This window comes from Blennius ocellaris (genome assembly GCF_963422515.1).
Source record: "Blennius ocellaris genome assembly, chromosome: 1".
NCBI lineage: Eukaryota > Metazoa > Chordata > Actinopteri > Blenniiformes > Blenniidae > Blennius > Blennius ocellaris.
Genome location: NC_137650.1, coordinates 11549471 through 11572783, shown reverse-complemented (window position 1 = coordinate 11572783; position 23313 = coordinate 11549471). Strand labels below are relative to the sequence as shown.

General features: G+C 42.2%; 1 protein-coding gene across 1 annotated transcript in view; it reads left to right on the top strand.

Annotated features, from left to right (window-relative positions):
* Positions 1-2832: 2832 nt before the first annotated feature.
* Positions 2833-23313, top strand: part of thsd4 (thrombospondin type 1 domain containing 4) — a gene marked incomplete at its 5' end in the record, with an annotated part of 49283 nt that continues 28802 nt past the window's right edge. The window contains 6 exons of the mRNA XM_080512968.1: positions 2833-2861; positions 3021-3090; positions 4289-4608; positions 6311-6728; positions 7918-8020; positions 10070-10206. Coding sequence (XP_080369094.1) covers positions 2833-2861; positions 3021-3090; positions 4289-4608; positions 6311-6728; positions 7918-8020; positions 10070-10206 — 1077 coding nt within the window. The remainder of the gene's footprint in view (positions 2862-3020; positions 3091-4288; positions 4609-6310; positions 6729-7917; positions 8021-10069; positions 10207-23313) is intronic.

The window sequence follows — 23313 nt, the reverse complement described above, 5'->3', positions numbered from 1 at the left end:
GTGCTGAAGAGAACAATACACGTTATAAATATATCAGTGTGTAAATGTTAAAAAGTAGATGCCAGTGTTTTCTGTACTGCAGCTGTATTCACTAAAGTGTGCTGAGCTTTGTGACCAGTGGAAAAAAAACCCCAACAAAAACCATTCATATTCTTATTTGTCATGAACAAAAAAGAAACGCAAAGTTTAGTTAAGTTTGAGAGGAAACATCATCCTATTCATAAAATTTTGAGAAAGTATCAAGTCAATAAAAATCCCCCGAGAACTCAGACACTCACACTAGTTTATCCATGTATTTGATTTTTAATTTTTTTAATACAATTTTGTATGTGAAATCAAGTCTTGCTGTTTATTATGTGTCAAATATGCTATTACTTGAGTTATCATCCATATAGACCAATGATTCTCAATCAGGGGGACACCTCTGCTACAGACACCAAAGATTGATGCAGGGTTGTGAATCCCTCTTGATTTGAAGGCTTAGAACATTGTTTTTATGTCTTAAAAATAGGTGAGTCTGCAAATGATTAATTTATATCACAAAACTACAAATGTTACACGTTTACATTAAAAGTGTAAACAGCTGGAGAAAAACTGGGTGTGCCAAGACAGTTACATAGAATATGTCTTCACAGAAGCAATAGCCAAAAGTAGAGCTGAATGCATTGTTTAGGGTGAAAAAACGGTTTTTTTTTTTTTAAACAATGTAAGCATCAGTGGCACCCGTTCAACAAAACACCTGAGATGGCGTGTAAACACTTGTTTTTGTTTTTTTTTATTTGCAATTGTATAGGGTGTGGCAGGGTTTATGATAGTAAAAATGTGGGTTCCCCAAGAAAAAGGTTGGAGACTACTGCTCTAAATTACTTTATCCAACTTAACATGCAACAATTAACCCGAAAAGCATATTTCTGGGAAAACTGCAGAGAAAACAATGAATCATGGGTATTTACGCGAACCACTTCCGACCATGTCACTGTTGTCAAATCCTCAAATCCTCCAAACGCCAAGTTTTCCACGTCTTCCTTCACACCAGAGCTCCATTATGACACATTGATTGGATTCAGGTGCGTTGGAGCAGGAAGACGTCTAAAACATGCACGAAACTGCCCCCTCGGACAAAAGAGGCACGCTTTGTTTTGGTTAAACTGCCACTTTAATTCATTATATACCTACTTTTTTTGGCAAAAGACTGATTTAGTATAAGTGACAGCTGCTAATTAAAGTACAATTACGCATTAACTTTACGCGTGAGGGGAGAGAAAGAATGGTCATTGCAGGATTTCTTTGAAGCCTTTTTTTTGGTTTCCTGGAGAGGAAAAAAAATCTGGTTTTGTTACCAGCTTCAAAAGTGTTCAGTCAACGTTGGAGAGTCAGTAGAAGTGATCAATGAGATCGTTTACCTGCCTGTGCCTGAAGTTTGGACTGTGAGGGAGAGGAGAGGAGAGGAGAGGCGGGGGGGGAAGGACACACTCGGGCTGATCTGCCCTCTTCCTTCCCACGCAAACCGCCGCCGACGCTCACACGGTGAAGAAAGGAGGCTCACCTTCCTATTTGACACGACACACACTCAGAAAAAGTAGTGTATTTTGTCAGGGGGCGCAGCGCGGTGTGTTTTCCGCCCGCTGCGGCCGCTTTCCAGCTTTCTGCCACTCGGTGCCTTCGTGCGTAAAACCAGACCCGCCGAAATCACCGCGATGACCCGCGACCGGAGTTTGTACTATGCCTGGCTTTGATTTTCTACCCCGGGGGATTAGCTTTAGTTACATGGATCATAGAGAAAAGTCCTGATCTGTACCTGGATTAATGTGCCGACCATGAGGATACCTGCGCTTGGAGAGGATACGCTTGTTTGAAAGTACAGTGAAGTATCAAATCCTTCACCATACCCGCATCATTAACCCAAAGGTATGTCTACTTGGTAATATACAGTGAGCTGCACGTTCTTGTCATCTTTCTGCAATAACTTTGAAATCATCAGCAATGTTTATAGGGTCTAAATGATACCAGAGCAGCCAATTTGCTTTGTCATGTGTTTCAATCTATTTTTGAAGCAAATGTGTATGAGTTATGGTGGGCTATGTTTTGGGAAGGTGAGGGCTGAATCTGAGGCAAGGGTGTCAAACATATGGACAGAGGGACAGCATTGGTCCCCCCGAGGTGTCCTTTATGCTCTGGGTGACCTTGTAAAGTGAAAAATTGACAGACCATTAACTTAATTTTACAATAAAACACACAGCATGCAATAAGACATACAACACTGAGACTTGTACTGTGGAAACTGCCTGGCATCTAATCCAAACTGTGATGGTCAAATGGAGAAAACATGTCGAAGATAGTAGAAATAGGGTTTCCTTTAGAAAAAACGCCTTTTATAAATGTGGCAGTCATCAGTTGGAAATTTGGGTGCAACAAAAGGAATAGAAACATCAAATTGATTTTTGCACATGTATTTTGCACCAGGAGGTATCCTAACTGGGAACAATGCTAAAATTGAATGCATTTTAAATTTTTTGGGTGACAAAAATCAAAATGCCAAGTTCATACAGTTAAATGCAGAGATTTTTCTAATGAACTAAGAGGTCAAGTCACATGGTCAAGTGAGTCGAAGTCTTTTTTTGGGTCAGGATATTGAAATGTATGAGTTCTCCAAAAACTGTGGGGTCTCGCTATTGATAGAATTTCTTTACACATTTTTGTCATTATGTCACTTTTCATTGCACAATTATTCAGTGTGGACACGGAGTCAAAAAGGCCACCATCACTTTGCTGTTTGCTAATGTACACTTCTCTTTTCACGCCCAAGAGTCCCACAGTGAGCAGTAAGGAGCGATGCAGGGAGCCTGTCCCTGGACTGTCAGGTAATTGGACTATTTATGTGCCTTCATTTGTGGCTCGCTGTTCTAGTCCTGCCGCCACTTTGTGTGAGATTTTGTAACTCTTTACCTTGCCTATTCAGTAAATCCGTAATTTAAAGTACTAGCAGTGCAAAGCCGTAGTCATTTCTCATGTGTTTGCAGAGTTTCCGTGCTGCTGTTCTTGCTTCGCTCGGACCCCTTGGACAGCCAGCAGACCACAGACCACAGAAAGGTGAGCAGCGGTTGCATATTCGATGGTCCCATTAACAATCTGTTTGATGTCTTCACAGTCATGAGTTGAGACTTCCTTCCATTTTTTGTGTTAATATTTTTTTTTGTGTTATTTATTTCTTTACTCTTTAATCAAATGCACCAGCCATTGCATCTCTCCAAGCGTGTCATGCATTATTGTGACTTGTCAGCGTAGCCAAACATCACACTAAATAAGTGTTCCCATGGGAGCAGAACCCAACACGAGTGGTAATCTGTGAACTTGTAGTGTGAGGGAGTGAAAGCTTCTGTTGATAGCGGCAGAACGGAGAGGGCTGATGTCAGCTGTCAGCGGAGCACCTCTTGAACCCTGCAGCCAAAGGAGCCACATGGCAGAAACTTGTTGGAGCAGCAGTGAGTGGACGAGGCTGACGGACACATCGAAGGGCCTGTCAGTTAGTAGGGGGTCAGTGCAAGTTGGCTCCACGTGTTTCCACTGAGACTCCAGCTGTGTGACCTGTTGCTGACCCGGAGACGACAGTGGCGTTGAGTTACAAAAGCCTCAGTAGTAGCGGAGGCGGGGGAGGGAGGTCTGAGCTCTCTCTGAATAGCTGCACCGACTGATTGACAGTAGAGGAGCTCCCTGCCAACTCTCCCTACAGCTTCTGTATTCTCTTTCCATCCTCAAGAAGTCAAAGGCAGCTGAGCTTTTACTACGGCCATGTGTTTGCCCTGAGAGGCTGCCGTGAATGGAGACAAAGTGCTTCTTAAAGAGCAGGACTTCCGCGCAGCTCCGCAGATAAAGCCGGCTTGGCATTGCGCTCCCGCTGGCAGCTTCCTCAGAAAGAGTGCAACGATCGCTGCTAATACGTCCCTGGCAGTCACACAGAGGGCTAGAGTCAACAGTGTGAAACGCAGGTAGCCAATAGGGGATAGACCGCTTGCAGACACCCACTAATCAGCTAAATCAAGGCTTTATGAGCGTGAACAGAGGTCTGTTTCATGAACAGTGGTGAGGGGCGGTGGAGCAGGATAGTCATGGTGATGAGATGAGGTCACTGACTTGAGCTTTTATATGAGGCCATGATCTGCAGGGATTAAAGTCTTGTTGCTAGTGGTGGTGGCTTCCATCAATTATTGGCATTCACATGCAACTGCACTGTCGGACTTCTTTGCAACTTTGTGGCCATGCTTGTCAAGGCTGTTTCGTCTCCCTACAGGTTCCTCAGAGGGCAGAATCCCCACAGGAGTTCAGGGCAGAGCATGGACAGATTCAGGGCTCCTGGGGAACCTGGGGTTCCTGGTCCACCTGCTCCCGGAGTTGTGGAAAAGGAGTCCAAGAGCAGACCAGACCTTGTCTGCCTGTGTACAGTCCGAGGTATCCCTCCAGCGCTGGCAGTATCCCACCTGAGCAATCGGGCCATGTAGTTTCAGCCCTGCGGCCTACTGTTCCCCTGCACCGTGACCCAGTCAGATCTTCCAACAGCAGTGGCCGTGGAGAGACATGGAGGGAGCGAGAGACCAGGCCTGGTGGGCAAAGGTACGCTGTGGGTGCAGGTTCAGTCTGTGTAGAGCTGACCAAGAGATTAGCAACCATGTACGCATCAATTTGCTATATACACAATGGAAAATAAAAGGTATAAAAACTATATAGGTCAGGGGTGGACAATCCTGGTCCTCGAGGGCCGCAGTCCTGCATCTTTTCAATGTTTCCCCGTTCAAACACAGTTATCATGAGGCTCTGCAGAAAGCGTGATAACGAGTCACTAATTACTGCCAGCTGTGTTGATGTGAGGACACATTGAAAACATGCAGGACTGCGGCCCTCGAGGACCAGGATGGCCCACCCCAGGTATAGGTGATGATCGATGTATAGATTACCAAAATATATTCTCGACCGGATGACAGTTCAGTGCTCATAGTGAAAGACGACTTATGTAGTATTTGACATGATTCACGTTTTTTCTGGCTGCCAAATCAGACAGTCACAGAGACTGGCCTGTCCGGTGACGGTCATATTCAGCTCCATGATAATTTGCTAATATGTGTCAGTCTTACTGAATGTTGGAATAACAAGATGTTTCATTAGGAAAATTACGACTTTCGTGAGGCAAGTGACAAATTAGATTCAAATGGTTAAGTGGCTTGTTAAAGTGAAATGCATGTCCAAAAGAGCTCTGCACAACCTAATGTAGCTTCCATGAAATAAATATCCATTCAGTTGAACATTGAACCACAACACATGGAAACTGTAGCATTGCTGAAACATCTGTGACCATCTTAAATCAACGTGACCTAGAGATTAGCAGTAAGTTTGCCTTTATACAGATTTTCCTCACTATCCACACATTTTTTTACGACGAGAGTCGTAATTTCCATCTGGCTGGCTGAATATGCTCACATTCAGAACATGAATGCGCCATGCATGGTAACATGATCACAGTTCGGTCTTTTGCGATATGTCTATCGTGCATGTTGATAGTTTAATGTTGTGAAAATTCCAATATATTGAGCAGTCCTGAAGTAATTCAAAAACACTGAACGAAGTCTGTCAATCTCGGCAAGATGACATAAGAAGATTTGGACTTTGGCTCTTTGTTATGGTGAAACAACAGATTCGAATGATTCTTCCTCCCACTCGTGGCGCATCCGTTTTTTTCCTTACTGCAGAGAACTGTTGGCAAATTTGATTATGCGACAAATCGATTTTTACTCTTCAACCAAACTTCAGTAAGAATACACACAGCATTTTCAGCCCTGCTGCCCCTGGTTCTCAGATGGGCAGGTCCACATAGCTGGAATACAGCTGCACTGCATGCAGAGCTGCCTGGTCTAAATGTGACTCCTTGAAGCCATCGCCATGGGCCATCTGACTGCCCTCCAGCTCTTTTATGGTTGAAGTCAAAGGCCCGGCTGGTGCTTGGCTGCTTTGTGACCTCCTTCCTGTTGTGCCTGCTCTTAAACAAATAGCACCGACAGCTGAGGGCCGGGTCGAGGTGGCAGTGGTGAGTTTGAACCTAAAGAGATGAATGACCACACTGGTGCCCAGATTTCTGTTTCTTGGCTCCTACGAAAGTTGCAGGCTGGGCAAAGGGCCACAGTGCTCTTCCCCTGTAAGAGATGGCACAAAGCAGTAATGTGCTTTTAGTTTCAGGACGGTTGCCAAAGTCTTGTATTGTTAGAAGTGAAGATAAAAGTAGTATGCTTTGAGTGATTAATTCCCTCATATTTGTGTTTCCCAGGAGGTTCCCTCACATCATCCCTGGGCGATATGGCTATGGTAGAGCCCCTTATGTTGCTCCTCTGCAGACGGATGCTGGCCGGGTCACTGAGACGCATCACCCTCGCAGACAGAGACGCTCTGCTGCTGCCAATTCCCACCACCCCTCTGCTCGAGGCCACGGTGGCCACAGGTCAAACAGCCCGGATCCCTCCAGCAGCCACCATCGATACGCCAGACCCTATGTGCAACCCAGAAATAACCCAGTCTGGGCCCCCCTGTACCAGCCTTCATCAGTCAACCATGCCGAGGTCCAGCCGGAGACGCAATCGGGCGGCGAGACCTCCGACACTCAGCAGCATGAAGAAAGGCCCTACAGCCCTCTGCCTTCTTCTCATTGCCGTGGAGTGCACGCTCACTACAGGATCTGCAACAGTAATGTATGAGAATGTGTTCCTCAAACATTTTACTTTTGCCACGGCTCAAACTGTCTTGAGTAAAGGAGAGGGCATTCTTCTTCATCACATTTTGCAGATGTACAGTTTAGAGTAATTGGACTCTCTGAATGTGTGTGGTTGCCTCGCTGCTCTGTGAATGACTGGCAACCAGTTCAGAGTGAGGATAAAGCATGTATGAGAGATGGATGAACAAATGCAATAGGGTTTTGTTATGTGTCTGCATGTACAGTGAACCTCACTATACAGTTTGTAAAAAAGTGCACGCACATTTGCTTTCAAACTTTGAAGGTTCAGTGTAGTTCTGTACTGTCAGTTTCATGTAATTAATACTTTTCTGTATATATTTTAAAACCACTTCTCCATTTTTTTCCCCTCTCGATAAAATCTGCATTTTGGTTCTTTTTTTGTGCGATTGAGTTTTACCACAGAGCCACATCGATACTTTAACCTTGCTAATAGGAGAAATCCACTCTTATTTTTGATAGAGCAAAAATGAGTGCTGCAGCCTTCCAGTCTGTGCTGCTCATACTGCCAAACTCTTCAAACTATTCTGTCATTACTCCAAAAGTGAACCTGCTGTTCATCAAATCCTCACTTATTTATTGTTCCGCACTCGACTTGTTGAAGTTTTCACTCGGGCGTTTATATTTCACAATTAACATTTATTTAATGCTAAATCTTCCAAATACTAACGTTTCAATTGAATCTGCTGACGGTTTCAGCACAAGCGCTGCTTTAACAGTTAATGTGGACGTACCAGATGTACAGCCAGCGTTGATACAAAGTGTTGATACGAGGGCTGTTAATCTGATCCGACGGAGCCGTGCAGCGAAATAAATTCAAACAATGTCTGGTTCTGTACATTGTCTCACTGGTGTGTGATGACATAGATATTTAAGCAACGTAAAGCAGGCCTGAGGCTTGTTTGGACAAAGGATGTATGGAGAGACTCTGTGGAGTTCAGGTTTCACTGCTGAGCCATCATAAATCCCGGAATCTGAACCACTTTGAAGGCAGAGATTCTAATGGAGGAAGAGAAACAAAGCTGAGATGGTTGGCTGTGGTAGTCGGAGGCCATCAAACACTAATGAGAGTTACCCGTCACATTCTGTATTTTCAAGGAAAATAAATGCCTGTATTTGTGTGTGTGTTCCCTGATTCTATCCCTCAGGCCTGTCCTCCTTCCAGCAGACCCATCAGAGCTGTCCAGTGTTCCTCCTACAACAACCAACCCTTCATGGGAAGACTTTACGAGTGGGAGCCTTTCAACGAAGGTATGTTTGTAAATGTACAAGTTTGGAGAATTTCCTATTTTCTGCACCCTGGAGATATTATACCAGCTTTTAATAAAATATTGGTAATTGCTTCTCATACATGTATAAAAGTAACTTCGAGTTGTTATAAAAAGTACAGACGCTTGGTAGTTTTTTAAGAAGTTTATTGTTGACTGAATAACAAGTGCTTCAAACATGAAATCGTCTCATTAGGCAGTTAACCGGATTCAATTTGATTACAAAATTGTATCAGTCGGACCTGGGAACTTGTGTGCTTCAAGTCTATACCTCCGTTCCAGGAACAGAGTGTCCTCCCTCAGGGCTGCGAGGATCTGGGACCTGTCATTGAGCTGTTTAATGCCCTGGTTTACTGTAGATAGGGCTTTATGAAAAAAGTGAATATCGCCCACAGTGATCCTAATGGAAAATGCATAATGTATTTTTATCGAATGTTGCAGTACTGAAGTACTTTTAGGTATTCTTAAGTTGTAAATGTCATCACAATGCAGGTGAAGTATGAATTCGGCGTTTATTACAGTTGCAGGGCGTCATGAAGGTTTAAAATCATAAAGCAGGCAGGTCATGTTGCCATTTGGCTGAAAAATCTAACCGGTCCCTCTCATCTGCGAGAAAGCTGGCGCCCTCTCTTGAAAAGAACACCATATAGTCAGTCCACCTCCATATTCACTGTGTTTTATGCCTTTAGCTGCCTGACAGATGACCCACAAGTCCTCCAGTCAATACATCACAGTACATTTCAATAAATCTCCAGCTCCCTGAATGATGTACATTCATACAAACTCACTGACCTCACACACCTGAGGTATCCCGGCAACGGTTACAAACACCTGACGATCTGCCAACCGCCTGCTAGTTGTGACAACAGACGCAAAAATAATCATGCAGATATGTATTTTGAGCTCTGCAGCTTTGACTGACTGCTAATGCAGATGCAAGATTAAATAACCGCAGGTGAATGTGCAAGGTTGAGTCCGGATCATTCGACACCTTTCCTCAACAGCACTTTCACATACTCCGAGACATCTGTTTAACAAATACCTGGCTTCCCAGGCTTGTGGTATATCTTCAGTAACTGTTAAAACATATGAATGAAATGGGAAGCATGGGATCAGGATTCTCTTCATCTGCTTACTGCTGTTTTTGTGACATCAAATGTTTCAAGAGCGTCAGACTTTTTCTTTTGTTGTAAAAAAAAAAACAATTTTTGAGCCTGAAGATGGAGGAATAATTAACCTGTTACAATTAATGCAGTTTTGTAACTTTCTAGACACAAAATAATGCTGTAGTTAATTGTAAGACTAGATTTTTGAAGGTGTACAGAAAGTGTGAGAATAGAGACCGAGCTTGGTAACATGGTGAAGACTTCTGTCTGGAGTAAAGTGTTTTAAAAAAGAAAATCTTTTAGTGCTCGTGATCACATGGAACATTACTGTGGAAAATGTGCAGAAGCTGGAATGTATATGACGACGTATATCAAACGGAGTTACGGACTTTATCAAGCATTTTTTTTAATGTGGATAAATGTTTCTTACAATATGTAAAGTTTTTTTAAAATCTATTATTGTCCTCTTCTTGGGTCCATCCCATGTTTTGCATATCTCCTGTAAATTTGCACCCTGTCAAATCATGCCTTGCCTTATGTGTGTCATCTTTCGCTGGAAGACATTTAGGTTTTGGCATCGACACTTGATTGCAAATCTGTAAATTAAGTTTCACACTGCAGATGTTAAAGATCTGGGATTCAATGAAAGCTTCAGATACAGATCCAAGAGTTTGCAGTCCTACAAAACACGACAACCTGAGCAAAGTCGGCACCATTGCATGTCTGTTGAATACTTGTTTGGTATCTTATGGAGCAGCCCGGTATAGTCATTGCTGAATAACATCTGCTATAAATGCTAGACTTATTACCTTGATTTATGCTACATACGGCTCCCTGTACAGATAAGCTTTTAAATATTTTTTTTTGGGGGGGGGGGGGGCTGTGTGTGCTTATGTTGAAATTCATGATTGATATTTATCCTTCAGTTCCTGGGGAGCAGCACTGCGAGCTCCACTGCCGGGCCATCGGCTTCAGGTTCTACGTGCGACAGTCGGAGCGGGTGATTGACGGGACGCCATGTGGGCTGAACGACTCATCTCTCTGTGTGGCGGGGAAATGTGCGGTAGGCCACAAACACATTTGCTGTTTTCAACGTTGAGAAAGGAAAAGGGAAGTTCAGGTCCTTTGTTAAATATATTTAAAATTGTAATCTACTAGAGTCCTGAAGGGAATTTGTGAAATGCAGGGAACAGTTACTACTTTTACCCCACTGGTTCCCTTTAAAGGTTGAAATATAATTGAACCATTGCCTTCATTGGAAAAAGTTATTTCTGTGGAACAAAGCCGATTTTGCATTCATCCCTTTTCAAACGCATGGAGGAAGATGAAGAGTTCTCCTGCTTTGTAGAGGAACTGAAGCTTCAAGATGACGGTTTTGTGTATACACACACACACACACACACACACACATACACACACACGGTTATCTTCGGACGTCTGTAATGGTTGGAGATGGTCTGGAGTATATTAACGCTACACCTGAGGTCCATGATAGTGTTCAGATGCGACTTAATGTTTGACTGATTGCAATAATTGCATTTCAAAACTCGAAACAAAGAATCCCGATTTGATGAAAGGGAGGCTTTTTTGTGTGTTTGTCTTTGTTATAGTTTCATTTGAAGTAATAGGACTGCTTAAGCACTTCATTGAGTGTGTGCAGGTTTCACATTTTATTACACAAAAGAAGATTCAAGTAATGAGTATTTCAAAGAAAAGATGGCTTTTGTCAGCTCATTGTCACTTTTTCAAAAGCTGTCAGGCAAATAACATCTTTAGAACAATCAGTCTTTACAGATTTGTCTTGGGTGACAATTTTGTAAGGTACTCCTAAATGAACATTGCAATTTGTTAATTAATCTGTTGAGGTAAGGTTTTAAATAGCTGGAAGGAAGCAGATGTAAAAGTGGCTGCTCTGCTGCTCCATTGTCAGAATGTGGTGTTCTCTCATTCAATTGAATAGAAGCAGGTTAAAGGTTTATATGAAATGTCCATTCTCGTATTTGAACAAACCAAAATTCAAACTTACCAGCTGGAATGATGATTGTCCATTAAACACCAGTTCATTGAACAGAACGCCTTGATGTGGGACTTCCTGTAATCATGACCGTTGTCCTGTCATGACATTGGCAATGAGAAAGCTGTACAGACATTTAGATTTTAGATTTTTTTGAACCCAAAAAATTTCAATTCACATGTACAAAATTTGTTGGTTTTTTTACAACGCAAAGTAGTGACCAGGAAGTAATACTATGAGGCTGGCATTGTCTTCATCACGTAAGTTTTTGTTTTTCCAGTTTCAATTTTATCCTGAATTAATTTTGCTGAGAGAAATGTTTTATTCTTTTAGTGTAGTGCGAGTTAAACTTTAATGCTCCTGGCTGTTAGCAGCAGAGGGCAGCACAGCATTAAGAGTAAGATCTGGGTTTGTGTTGAGGAGAAGTGAAGGTCAGCCGGCTGAAGTGGACACCATCGTCATGTGTACGGTTGGCTGTGTATTTTATGTGCTGGATTCACTTTAGCGGTCTTTTGATCAGGGTTTAACTGTAAGAAATGGAGCTGGTTTCCAGCTGCACGTGCTGACCTCACTCTATTAACCCTCGTGTGTTTCCCATGCACAGTAATCCTGCAACAGTCTCTGCAACATTAAGATTTAATCAAGACTGAGCCCTCTGATCTCTGACTTTGGCCTTCATCACATTTCATCCATTGACACACACACACACACACACACACACACACACACACACAACGTTGTGATCCCTCACATAGGTTCATTTGCTTTAGTCTCAGGAGTTGCAGCTAAACTGTGATTTATGAGTTCAAATAAAGTAGCTATGCAAAACAGTTGCTTTTTTTTTTCTCTCCAGGATCAGATTTTTCTAACACACTAATGAAATATTTAAACTCTCAAGCCCTTTATTGGAAAGGGGGATATTTTTTTTTCTCATCTCTTTCCCTGCTGAGATTTTCTCAGCTGGTCCTGCCATTTAAACAGAACATCCCTCCAGCGACAGGCCAACATACAATGCAAAAACATCTGGATAATTGAATTTAATCATGATCGTTGTCATGATTGGAATTGAGCATTATTGTGGGAATTTATAAATGTTTGCAGCAGTTGGCCCCTGCAGGTTTTTATCTCCCCTGGAGGAGGTAAGAGGACCCTGCAGATACACCACATATGGTATATACATGATGCTCAAAGCAAGAGATGTCAGAAGTATATTGATAAAGGGGACAAAAAGACCCTAGCAAGGAGCGGTTGGTTGAAGTGTGCAAGCACAGCCATTCATCAGTAGCAGAAATGGGAACCAGAGGAAGAAAGAAGACTTTGCTGTTTGAAGTGTCAGTCATCGTCGGTGCCTGTCTGGGTCAGCTGACGGTCAGCTGGTTCGCTACACTGTGCTTGACTTAACATGGCACTTCACAGCATCAGAAGGCGACATCCCACGAGGTTTAAAATAAATGTAATGCATTCATTAATGTCTTTACATCACAGCTTCATCAGAGATGCAGGCTCGAATGTCTTCAGTAAGTTGGAGCTCATAACTTGTTTTTCCACCGGCGCACAAGTGAACATTTGTTCATGGCAACAGCCAATTCCAAAATCACAAATTATTCCATATTTAGCTATAGAAGTTCTTGTTCATTCACAGAAAAATCAGCAAATGAAGAGGATGAGAGGAAATAAAAGCACTGTAAATGCTGTTTGGCCCAATACTTGCACAGTTACAGAATTAAAGAAGTAAGGGTTTGATATCAAAATGTCAAATGGGTCAGGACAGTTGACATTTACTGATCGAGGCCAAGATGATGCTGGCATCACAGAGGTGGTGAATCCAGACCATCATAGGGGAAGTTTCCTGGAATGCGTTTCTAATGAGGTTTCTTACACACACCAAACTGTTATGCAAAAGCATCAATAATACATTCAAATAACTATCAGGTTATATAAAAAAGCATATAATTTACCATATGAACCATGTTTTGTTGTATTATAAATCACACGTTTGAGTTAAAAGAATTAGAAAATGGATTATTGTGCAAAATAGACTAACTGCAAAGTTTTGTATTAGTCCAGAAAAAAATTTAAATATAGTTTGTGCCTAAGATCAAACTGAAATATGAAAAAAATGGATGAATGCAACACATTAATTTTATGCATGCAGCTTTCAGGACCTAATCTGTTGGTCCGAGTGCGTCAATACTAAAATTCCCAGTAACATGTTAGATACTCCCGATCTTCAAAGAAGGAATCATGGTCACGTCAGAGTTTGATTGAATGTTGCTTAGAGGTTGATCTTTGTGCTTCCAGCTCTCCAAAACTGTTAATGCAGGTAATGTGTGGATGCCTTCATCAGGGTTCCTGCAGACTTTAATGTGCTTATCAAATATGTCTGAGGACACCAAACAAAGATGTGACGGGTGTCATTGGTGCAGATCTTAGTTGGAGCATCTAACATTAATTACTGTGCCTGTTTTGACTCCTTTTATACATTACATCAAAGGAAAGTGCATAGGTTTTATACCAACATATAAAGCGAATGTCTTTACAGAAATAGTTTAGATATTAATGTTTGTCTTAGTTTAGATTCAGTTTGTGATATAACGTAATTGAATGCAGGTCTTGCAGCCTTGTCAGTGGTTAACCGATAGGCTGTAGTTTCTGGGGCAGTCGGCCACCGCATAGTTTGGATGTGGCCCTCGTGGTTTTAATGTCTGCACAGAATCCACTCCGCTTGGAGGACGAGAGTGTCGTATATGGAGTGACGGCGTCATTCAGTTTGTGGCGTGAGCACGCTCCCAGGATTCTTTTGGAAATCAGAGCCGCATGAGTAAATGTTACAACTGCGTCGAGCTATACAAGTGTGTACCGGAGTTTTACAATACGTTTTCCATAACTTGTTACTTTATGTGAAAGCCACAATGTTGATGCAGCTTCTGAGTGCGTTACTGAAATGGATTACACATTAATATAAAGTATTGTTTACATATTCACATAATTGCTATTACAATGACTCAGGCATCGGTTGCTGTCTCATGGTCTTTAAAACCTGATGATTTTTTTGAGCTGCACAAAGTGTGGTGATTGTCTGATATTGTCCCTCAAGATACAGTAGATAAAAAGCCATGTTTATATTTTCCTCTTAAAGAAATATTTTTGCTTTAGCTCAGTCATTATAGCGTACTTGAAGAAAGATGATTAGAATTATACATACATCAGAAAACATATGTCATCTACCAATTGCTATTGGGGGGAACACACTCGGAGGGTCCCGTCAATAGTAGCTGAACCCAGGAATGAGTGAAGACGCAGTTCCGAATCTTGGATAAAGATGAATGGTTCAACATAACTATGAAACTGCTTCTTCAAACATACAAGAGTTGATGGGGAAGAAAGAGAAAACTGTGACCACACCAACGCTGTGTGATGATTTGACTCAAACAACTTTGAGGACTTTTTAAAGAGAAAAGCCCTGTGTGACAGAATATTTTAACAGTGGAAATGCAAACCTGTCTATCGAACCCATTTTTTATGTTTATCATTTCTTTAATCAAACAGAAAGTAATTACAATTTAAATTATAACTCATAGGACATTTATGAAAATTAAAGGAAGAGATTTCTGATTTTTGGCCATTTTGATCTTTAAAAATATTTCTGTTGAGTCATTTGTTTGTGGGTGTAACTGACAGTCAATGGACCATCTTTTCACACTGAAGACAGAGATCGACTACACTCGGGATGAGAAGCGCGAACTGTACATTGTCTTCGTCACATTCAAAATGGCCTTCGATATGGTTCACCAACGCCCAACTTGGCAGACACTCGACCAGGCTGGAGTTCCATGGAAGCTCAACATCACATCGTTAGTGACATATATGAAGCAAGTCGGGTGAAACTCCGCTGCCAAGGCAACGACGGCAGACTGGTTTGCAACGCCGAGGGGGCTGTCTGCTCTCTCCGGCTCTCTTCAGGGTCGCCTTGGAGATGGCAGTGCAGAAGTGGCACGAGCAAGGCAATTGGCATGGTTACGACATGGGTGAGCTGAAACTGTGGAACTCTACAACAGCAACCTGACCAGGCCGATGAAAGAGAAACTTTGAGAGCCAGATTTTGTCTAAGCTTACGTACGGTGCTGCAAGTTGTTCAATGGGCAAAGTGGATGAGAAGAGTGCAGGCGGTGCGTACAAAGTACCTGCGATCGGTCTAAAAGATCAAGTGGGAGGACGAGATGCCAAATATACAAGTATAAAATACAAGGGGATGCGACTATGATGACCTAATATGGCGGATAAGGGAGCGGAAAGCAGAGTGGGCTGGACATGTTTCTCGGATGGACCCTGACAGGATGACGAGACGAGCTCAAGAGGAGATGATGCAACCGAGGAAGTGAAGGCACGGGCGACCCAGACTAAAATGGCGGAGTAATATCAGAGATGGTTACGGGCTGGAATAATAACAGCTGAAAGACGGGACTAGTATAAGGCGAATGCAACAACAGCAGCCAACACAGGTGTAAGTTGTGCAGAGAGAGAAGCCATGGGCCTGGTGCCTATGGCAAACTGTAAAAAAGTGTAAAAGTGGAAACTAATTCTGGAAGGTGAGACGCACAAGGGGAGTGATTGTCAGGGGGAGAGTCGCACCAACTTTGTTTTGATCATGTTTAGGAGAAATTAATTTATCCAGATTGTTTATATTTTTGGAAATGTTAAGTTTGTTAAAAGGACCCGTCAATTTAGAGGCCTTTAAACAGAGCGAGTAATTTGATCTGCTGTGGACAGTCGGAGAGAGTCTGCCATTTTACCTCATCTGTGAAAATGACACGTCACTGTCCTTCAATGTAAAACTTTGGACAAATTCCGAAACCAATTATACCTTTTGTCATCAACCTTTTGATCGGGAGCCTAATTCTTAACCTCTTAAATGTCCCGTTTCAGCTTTCATTTGTTGTATTGTTTGTGTTGGGAATTTAGAACACGAGAATGTAAAATGTGGAGAAATCGACATCAACCAAACACTAAAATCCAGTGTTTTTTTGTTGTACTGGATTTTGTGGAACGGCTTAAATATTCTATTTTTACATGATTAATTCATTCTATGCCGTTGGTGTCTGAGCTTTCAGTCTGCTGTCAAAAGTTAGTTATATTTTCCCCGAGTTCCTACTGTGAGCCCTGTGCTTTTATCTCCATGTAAAGCATTTGCGAAGCAGCTGGGTGTTTTCTTGTATTTAAAATTGAAATGTAAAAACCAACGCGACAACTGTTTGGAGATACAGTCCTGAATCATTCATCACTCTATTTACTGTATCTCCCACCCAGCCACAGTATTTAACACTTCTTGGCCCCTGAGGTGCCGGGAAGTGTTGCAAAAATACTCCGACCTGGAGTTATCCCAGGTACTCTGAAGCGTGTGATTTACATCCGACACCAATGTCGAACCAATTATTCAAGCCTGTGCAATCAAACGAGTCGGAGCCTGTCTTTACATAGCACAGAGATCCCTGATACTGGAGTACGTATTCCTCAAAACACATTACAAGTTCCAAGAACAGCTCTTCATGTACAGGGGGAAAAAAACAAACTTGCATTATGCATCCTATAAATGTCAAACATGATCAAAGCTTAAAAGGATCTGTTTGTCAGTTTGATGTTCCCAAATGTTGTTTTGAAGAACAAGAATGTCGTTTCTTGAGGTAAAAAAAAAACTTTGTGGATCTATATATTTGCTCTGCGCACTCCTGTGCAAACGGTTTTAACTATGCATCTCTTACAGTTTGAGGAAGCCTCAATTACATTGCAAACAGTAGGAGTAATGCAGATTTTGCTGTAATATGTACAAATATGAAGGTACTGAATACTGACTTCTATGTATGACACTTAGAAATGACACATTTTTATACAACGTTTAGGATTTTAAGGCATTTTATGCCATTTTTAAAGAGAACATTATAATCAGTCACTAAGAATCTCTTTTTTGAATCGGTGACAAAATTACTGTTTAAGAAGCCTCAATTACCTCCTAAAACATCCTTTCACCACTTATCTGTTTGAATGTGAGCTTAAAATTTCACAGAGGCACGTGCGGTGTAATTAATGTAGTCTTGTCAAACGAAGAAGGACGGACACATATACAAGAATATGTATTGGGACACACATGAGGAAGTTTGACCTTTACCTGGTGAACGTTTGTGCCAAATTTGAAGAAGTGTCTTCAAGACAACTTGGAAATATAATTTATAATCCACACCTCTCTGGGCAAAGTTGTACAATGGTGATTGGATGTTAATATTATTTCATTCTATGTTGTTTAAAACAAACGCACTTCTGATCCTCCACTTATTTATTTTGGGATGGAATTGGTAAATTTTTCCTTGTATTTTTTGTTGCTTCTACACTCTGATGGAAAACCTTACATCGACGTGGTGAAACTGCATATTGGGACCAGTTTCCTGTTTGAAAGGTGACGGCACTGAGCACTTCTTATGGTTCTCGCATGTTGATGAGCATGTTGGGGAAACGTGGGGCACTGAAACTCCTTTAATGCGACTCATCATGTGAGAGGAACCTTGAAAGAACGCTCCCTTTATGGTGGGAACTCCATTCAGCTGTGACCTCCCCTCCACCCCTTTAATTCAGAGGGCTTGCATCTGAGAAGGTTGTGTGTGTGTGTGTTTTTAAAAGGCCATCGCTGGCCGCACACTTCTCTGGTGTGTCCAGCTGAGGGTAAAAACCTATCTCTCAGAAAATCACAGCACTGCGAGTTTGTCTCCTACCCCACATTTGAGCGCAGTGTGGTGCGAGCCGTGATGAAATAACAGGAAATCCCTGTTATGATGGCTGAAGTTTGGATCTCGGTGATCTATGTGGAAGATAAATGAGCCTGAACTCACATGAGCCTTTCGAAATGTTTCAATTGAGACCGTGGGATTAATCAATGCTGATGGGCACCGTAACATTTCCCTGACGGACCTCACTATAGATTTTGACTCATTATTCTCGCCTAATGTAGATGACAGGTTGAATTGATGGTCGGTTCAACCTGATGCATCGCCGAGGTTCTCCGCCGCAGCCTTCCTCCTGTGACTGGCACGCTTCCCAGCACCCAGAGCGCAGCTCAGGCCCAAACTCATCAAACAGCAGCCGAGGCCACTCCTCGCTTCTCCCGTCTGACAGCTGCATCTGTTTTCTGCATTGCCCGCTGTGGTGGATGGGCGGACTTGTTAAAAGGGCGACGAGTGCTCTGATATACGGCCCGCCTGGCACAGACTGGTGGAGATACCTTAATCCCGTCTCTGTCATGACAAGTCCCAGCTGCCCCTCACAGGGTGTTCCTGCTATTACCTGCTGCAGATGGTCGTGGGCTCACGTCGGCAGAGTTTCTATTCAGTCGGCAGACTTGCAGTAACAGATATGCGTGTTTCCTGAAGAGAGATGTCTTTACAATCAGTCCCTCAAATACCAGGCGAGAAGTTTTATGTTGTCCTCAAGATATTACTCTTCTTGTAGTTGGTGGAAGGCTTCGTTGTTGTGGACCAAAGGTTGGTTTACAGCAGCACTGCTAGAGTAACTTATCTGCTTGTGTTGTAACAAATGATCAGTGAGGTTTGCCATTAGACCTACTGTATGTCTTTATTTTGAACCTCATCAGTTCATTACTTGAGTGTTCATATAAGAAGAAATGGTTGTGTTCTACTGTCTTCAACCATTTAAACCAGTAGATGATTTGATGTTTGTAAAGTCATTTCTGATTAAAATACAATACATTAGTATAAGAAAATAATTACTGCCGTCTGTTATAGCTTGCTGACTGTGCAGAGTGTTCTACTCTATATTTTGTATTTTTCCTACTAGGAATTGTGACCTTTCCCAGTTATGAGCAGTCACTCATGAAGGTGCCATTAGTTGACGGTGTAAAATAGCACTGGGGGTGGGGGGTACGGTTGGGGCGTGTTGGTATCTTCAGAAACTAAAAATATATATTTTTTCATTGGACATCTAAAACAACTATTTCTTTCCTTAAACATTCACGGTTGTTCATTGTCTGGAAATATTGGATGAAATCGGACGCATGGTACGCATGAAGATCTGCGGAAATATTAGCAGTTGGTTAAGAGCCCCGTGTGCCAATATAACTGCAGCTTGCAGAGCTGCTTTCCTGTCTGAAGACTTTTACTGTTGTGAAAATCATCAATCTGGATTGTGAAGATCTGTCTGACCTTGTATGCTTGCACTTAATGCTGAAGTCGGTTTTTTAACGTACCTGTGTTATTTAGATGGTTTTGTATCATTTTTGAGTTTTACACCATCCCAAGTTGATGCCTGAATGGAGACATTACTTCTCGGTACTCCTCTTTCTCCCCGGGGCGGAAGGTCAGGTTCAGCTCTAGCACAAAGGAGGACTATAGCAGAGATTCAGAGACACTTGTTGGGGCACTTGTCGCCTGTCGGGGGGGGGGGGCTTGAATCTAGGAATTCCAGTCAGAAGATGGTTCAGACAAATGGATGTGAAGTTTTGAAGGGGATGACAGGTTGATGGCTTAGTTTGGCTCTGGCTTCCTGTATCCAGAACATCCCCGTCCCCCGCCCCCAGTGGCTCTTGGTGGCCCACGTCGGCCTTTGCTGGCTCTGCATGACCTGTGCACCTCCAGCAGACTCCTGCGTTCTGGCTTCCACTTGTTCTGCTCCCCCACACCTCGGCTACTGCTCATAAAGCCTTCGACAGACGGGGGAGTGTTTAACCTTGTGCACAGAGCCGGCTTTAAGATATAAGTGAGCAAAGTGCTTTTGGGGGATATAGTCTAATTCTGCTCAAATGTCTCAATGTATTTTTATGCATGTAAATTGTATAAATGTATAATTGGATATTGTTGGATAAGCTTATTATATTTATTCCATTTCATTAATTATTTAATTTATTACCTTTTCATCAGATTCAGACATGTTCAAATGAAATTATTATTAAATAAGTGGAAGCTAAGGAACATTATGTATTTATGGAGAAGGGGTGATTAAATGAGTTATATTTCTTCCCAGTCCTTTTTCAGACATGTTATCTGAGGATATTGGCCTTCTGTCATTATTCACTGTTTGTGTGGTGAAATATCTTTGGTTACCTCGTGTCGACTGTGGACTTGATAGTGATTTTGAGCATGTCCGAAATAAATTAAAAAAAGAAACACACTAGACTCAAATAATTTTTCATTTATTTGAGCTATTTACTTAAGTCCGTTCTGTTGGAGCAGAGATATGTCTGAAACATGCAGGACTGTGGTCTTTGAGGACCAGGATTGGGAAGCAAACCTCCATTTCAGCCATCTTTTAAAATCCTTGGTAGAATTTTGCTTCCCCCCCCCCCTCCAAATTGTGATGTTTCTGATGCACATTGAATGTGCTGTAGGCTTCTGCAAAGCTTAAAAGTTGTTTGAGATGCAGTTTTGTTGTTTGCAGAGGCAGGCGGTTTTAAATGGCGGAATACCCTGTCAGTTTAGCTTGTGAAAAATAAAACAAAACATTGTGCATTTTATCATCCGTAGCGGCAAAGTCATGAGTCTAAAATGTTTTTGTATCCTGGATTTGATGGCAGATTCTGAATAGTGTAACTGCAGTGATGGAGATGTTGGACACTGAGCTGTTCAGTACAAAAGTTGGTGACTGAGGCAGTAGTTTTTAATTGACAGTTGAGACTATGAATACTTCATTAAAACACACTCTAAAAAGTTTAAAACGGATAAAACATGGTGAGTTTAACTATTGCTGAATAAACAAACACTTACCAGATGTTTCAAATTTGAAGAATCTAAATAGCAGGAAAATAGTTAAAGCACACTTTTTATTACCTCTGGATGCCAACAGCTATAAACAATAGCATTGTGTTGATATAATATAATATGAAACACTCTTGGAAAATGTTCTAGTGTTTGTACAGCTGTCTGGTTGTTTGCTCACATTGACACAAATATCCAAAATGACTAATACCTTCTTTATAATGTGTGTGTGTGTGTGTGCTCTCCATGAGACGTTTTGGTTGCAGAGTGAAGCAAGGGCTCAAATAAAAATAAAAAATAAAAAAAAGCAACGTATTTCTATGATACTTTTATCGTTAAGTGGAACATGCATTAAAGGCATTGCTCTAAACCTCAGCTGTGCTTTGTGTTGTTTGTGTTCTATGTGACGGTAAAGATCAAGCAGTCATGGTCACTGTGACTGCTTCATTGTCTGGGATATATCGGGCGCCCCACACAGAACTGCAAGACCACAGGAAGAGCAGGAGCGTTTGAACTTCCACTTCCTAATCGTATTCTGGTGGCTCAGCCAAACAACAGCTGAACCGGCACCTTCCAATGATGCCGTCAGCAGAAATGTATAAAAAGTCCTTGGGCAAACAGATCCGAGCACTTTTCCTCTTAAAATATCTTCACGAGATGATGCACAGATGTAGGAAGCTTCCAGCAAAGCAAGCCAAACAAGGAAATATTCAAGGTTGACTGCCAAAAGGTCAGTCTTCTCAAATACTACATGGACTTATCTGTATCATTACACTGCTGCACATGTGACTTACTCTTATTGCCACTGCTTCTGCTGGATTGAGTGAAACGTCGACCTCTAATTGGTTTTTTTTTTTTTTTTTATTCCTGAAAGTTTAGTCGCCATATCTAAGGGATTGTGAGTCGTTATGTAATACAAGATCTGCTCAATAAACATGCTGTCAACTGAGAAACAGACTTCCCATGTGTGGGATTGAAGTGAAGAACCTAATTAGAAAGATTTCAATGGAGATGAGCAGGTGTGCAGCATATGACGAGCCTTAGCTTTGTATTTTGGAGTCGGAGTCCCCCTGTACAGATTTAAGAGGGTCTACCAGACGGACACAAAGCTGTCTTTTTGGTGCTTGGTGGTTACACGGGACTCCCTCAGACGGGCGGCTGTTGACTGAGACTTTCTGCTGTCTGGGTGGCTGTTGAATGAAAAGACAGTTGAGCACATTTTAGGCCTCATCGGTTTGTTTGGAATGTGGTGTGCAGCTCTCAATGTGTGGTCAGCTCATGCAACATATCAGAGGGGGAAAAAAAAAGGAATGGGTGTCATTTGAGAGCTAGAGAGGGCACGGGAGTGTGAGGGGGACATTTTATCTTGGGACTCTAAAAGTTTGTCATTGAATGTTGGTCATTGGTTGTAAATTTCCCTTTGTGAATGAACTTTGCTGTTTCTAATGAGTGTGTGGTTGTGTGTGTGTGAGACCAGGAGTAGGTCAGCAATTTCCTGCTGCTCGGGGTCGAACCCGGTTGTAAATCACACTCTTATCTGGTTGAGAGTAATGGCTGTATTAGCAAAACGGCTCCAGCAGGTGTATAAAGCTATTAAACCCTGGAAACACTGCGTAAGCACAGGATGGGCAACTTCCCACTTCAGTTCACTTGAGGTGTTTTTGTTTTTGCGCACACACCAAATATTTATGAGTGTTGATCCGTCAAAATGCCAATAACTGTCACAATGAAAACTCTTAATATTGTAGGTCTTAAAAATGGTGATTCCTTAGAAGTAAATATCCATTATTCTCCACTGCTTCAGGCTCATACTGTGCTTGTGTCATTCAAGGTCATGGAGGTGATCCAAACGGAGTGTTTGATCTCAGATGGGAAGCAGCACCCTGAGCAGGCCGGGTGTATTGATTTGAAATGCATCGTGACTATTTAACTGTCATAGTGGTCGAGTCTGTTGCTCTTCGGATGAAGCACAACCAGAAACTGCAACCTCTCTTGCACCACGCCTTGCCGCTCCCAGCCTCCATCCCCTCTCAGCCTGCTTTATTCATTAACCCATCTCCTCCGCAGCGCTTCTGCCTTCTTTAGTCAAACACATTGCTTGAAGGGAACAATCATGGGACCTCCATGCTTGGCCTTGCTGACTAATACGTATCCCAGATGCAAAAAAGCATCATGCATTTTCACTTCATTGTAATTTCTGCCTTTTTTAAAGGGGTGGGGTGGCTAACGTTGACTGATGGGAAATCTCAAGGTTGATACAAGGTGGACATGAGATTACCTCGTGATAGTGAATGAAGTGTTCTCACTGCAGCTGTTGTTAGGAAGGCCCTGACTGTGCAGTACAGTTGAGCCCACCTCTGGCTACAGGGCTGATCTGGTTGATGAAGGAAACAAAGACCTTTGG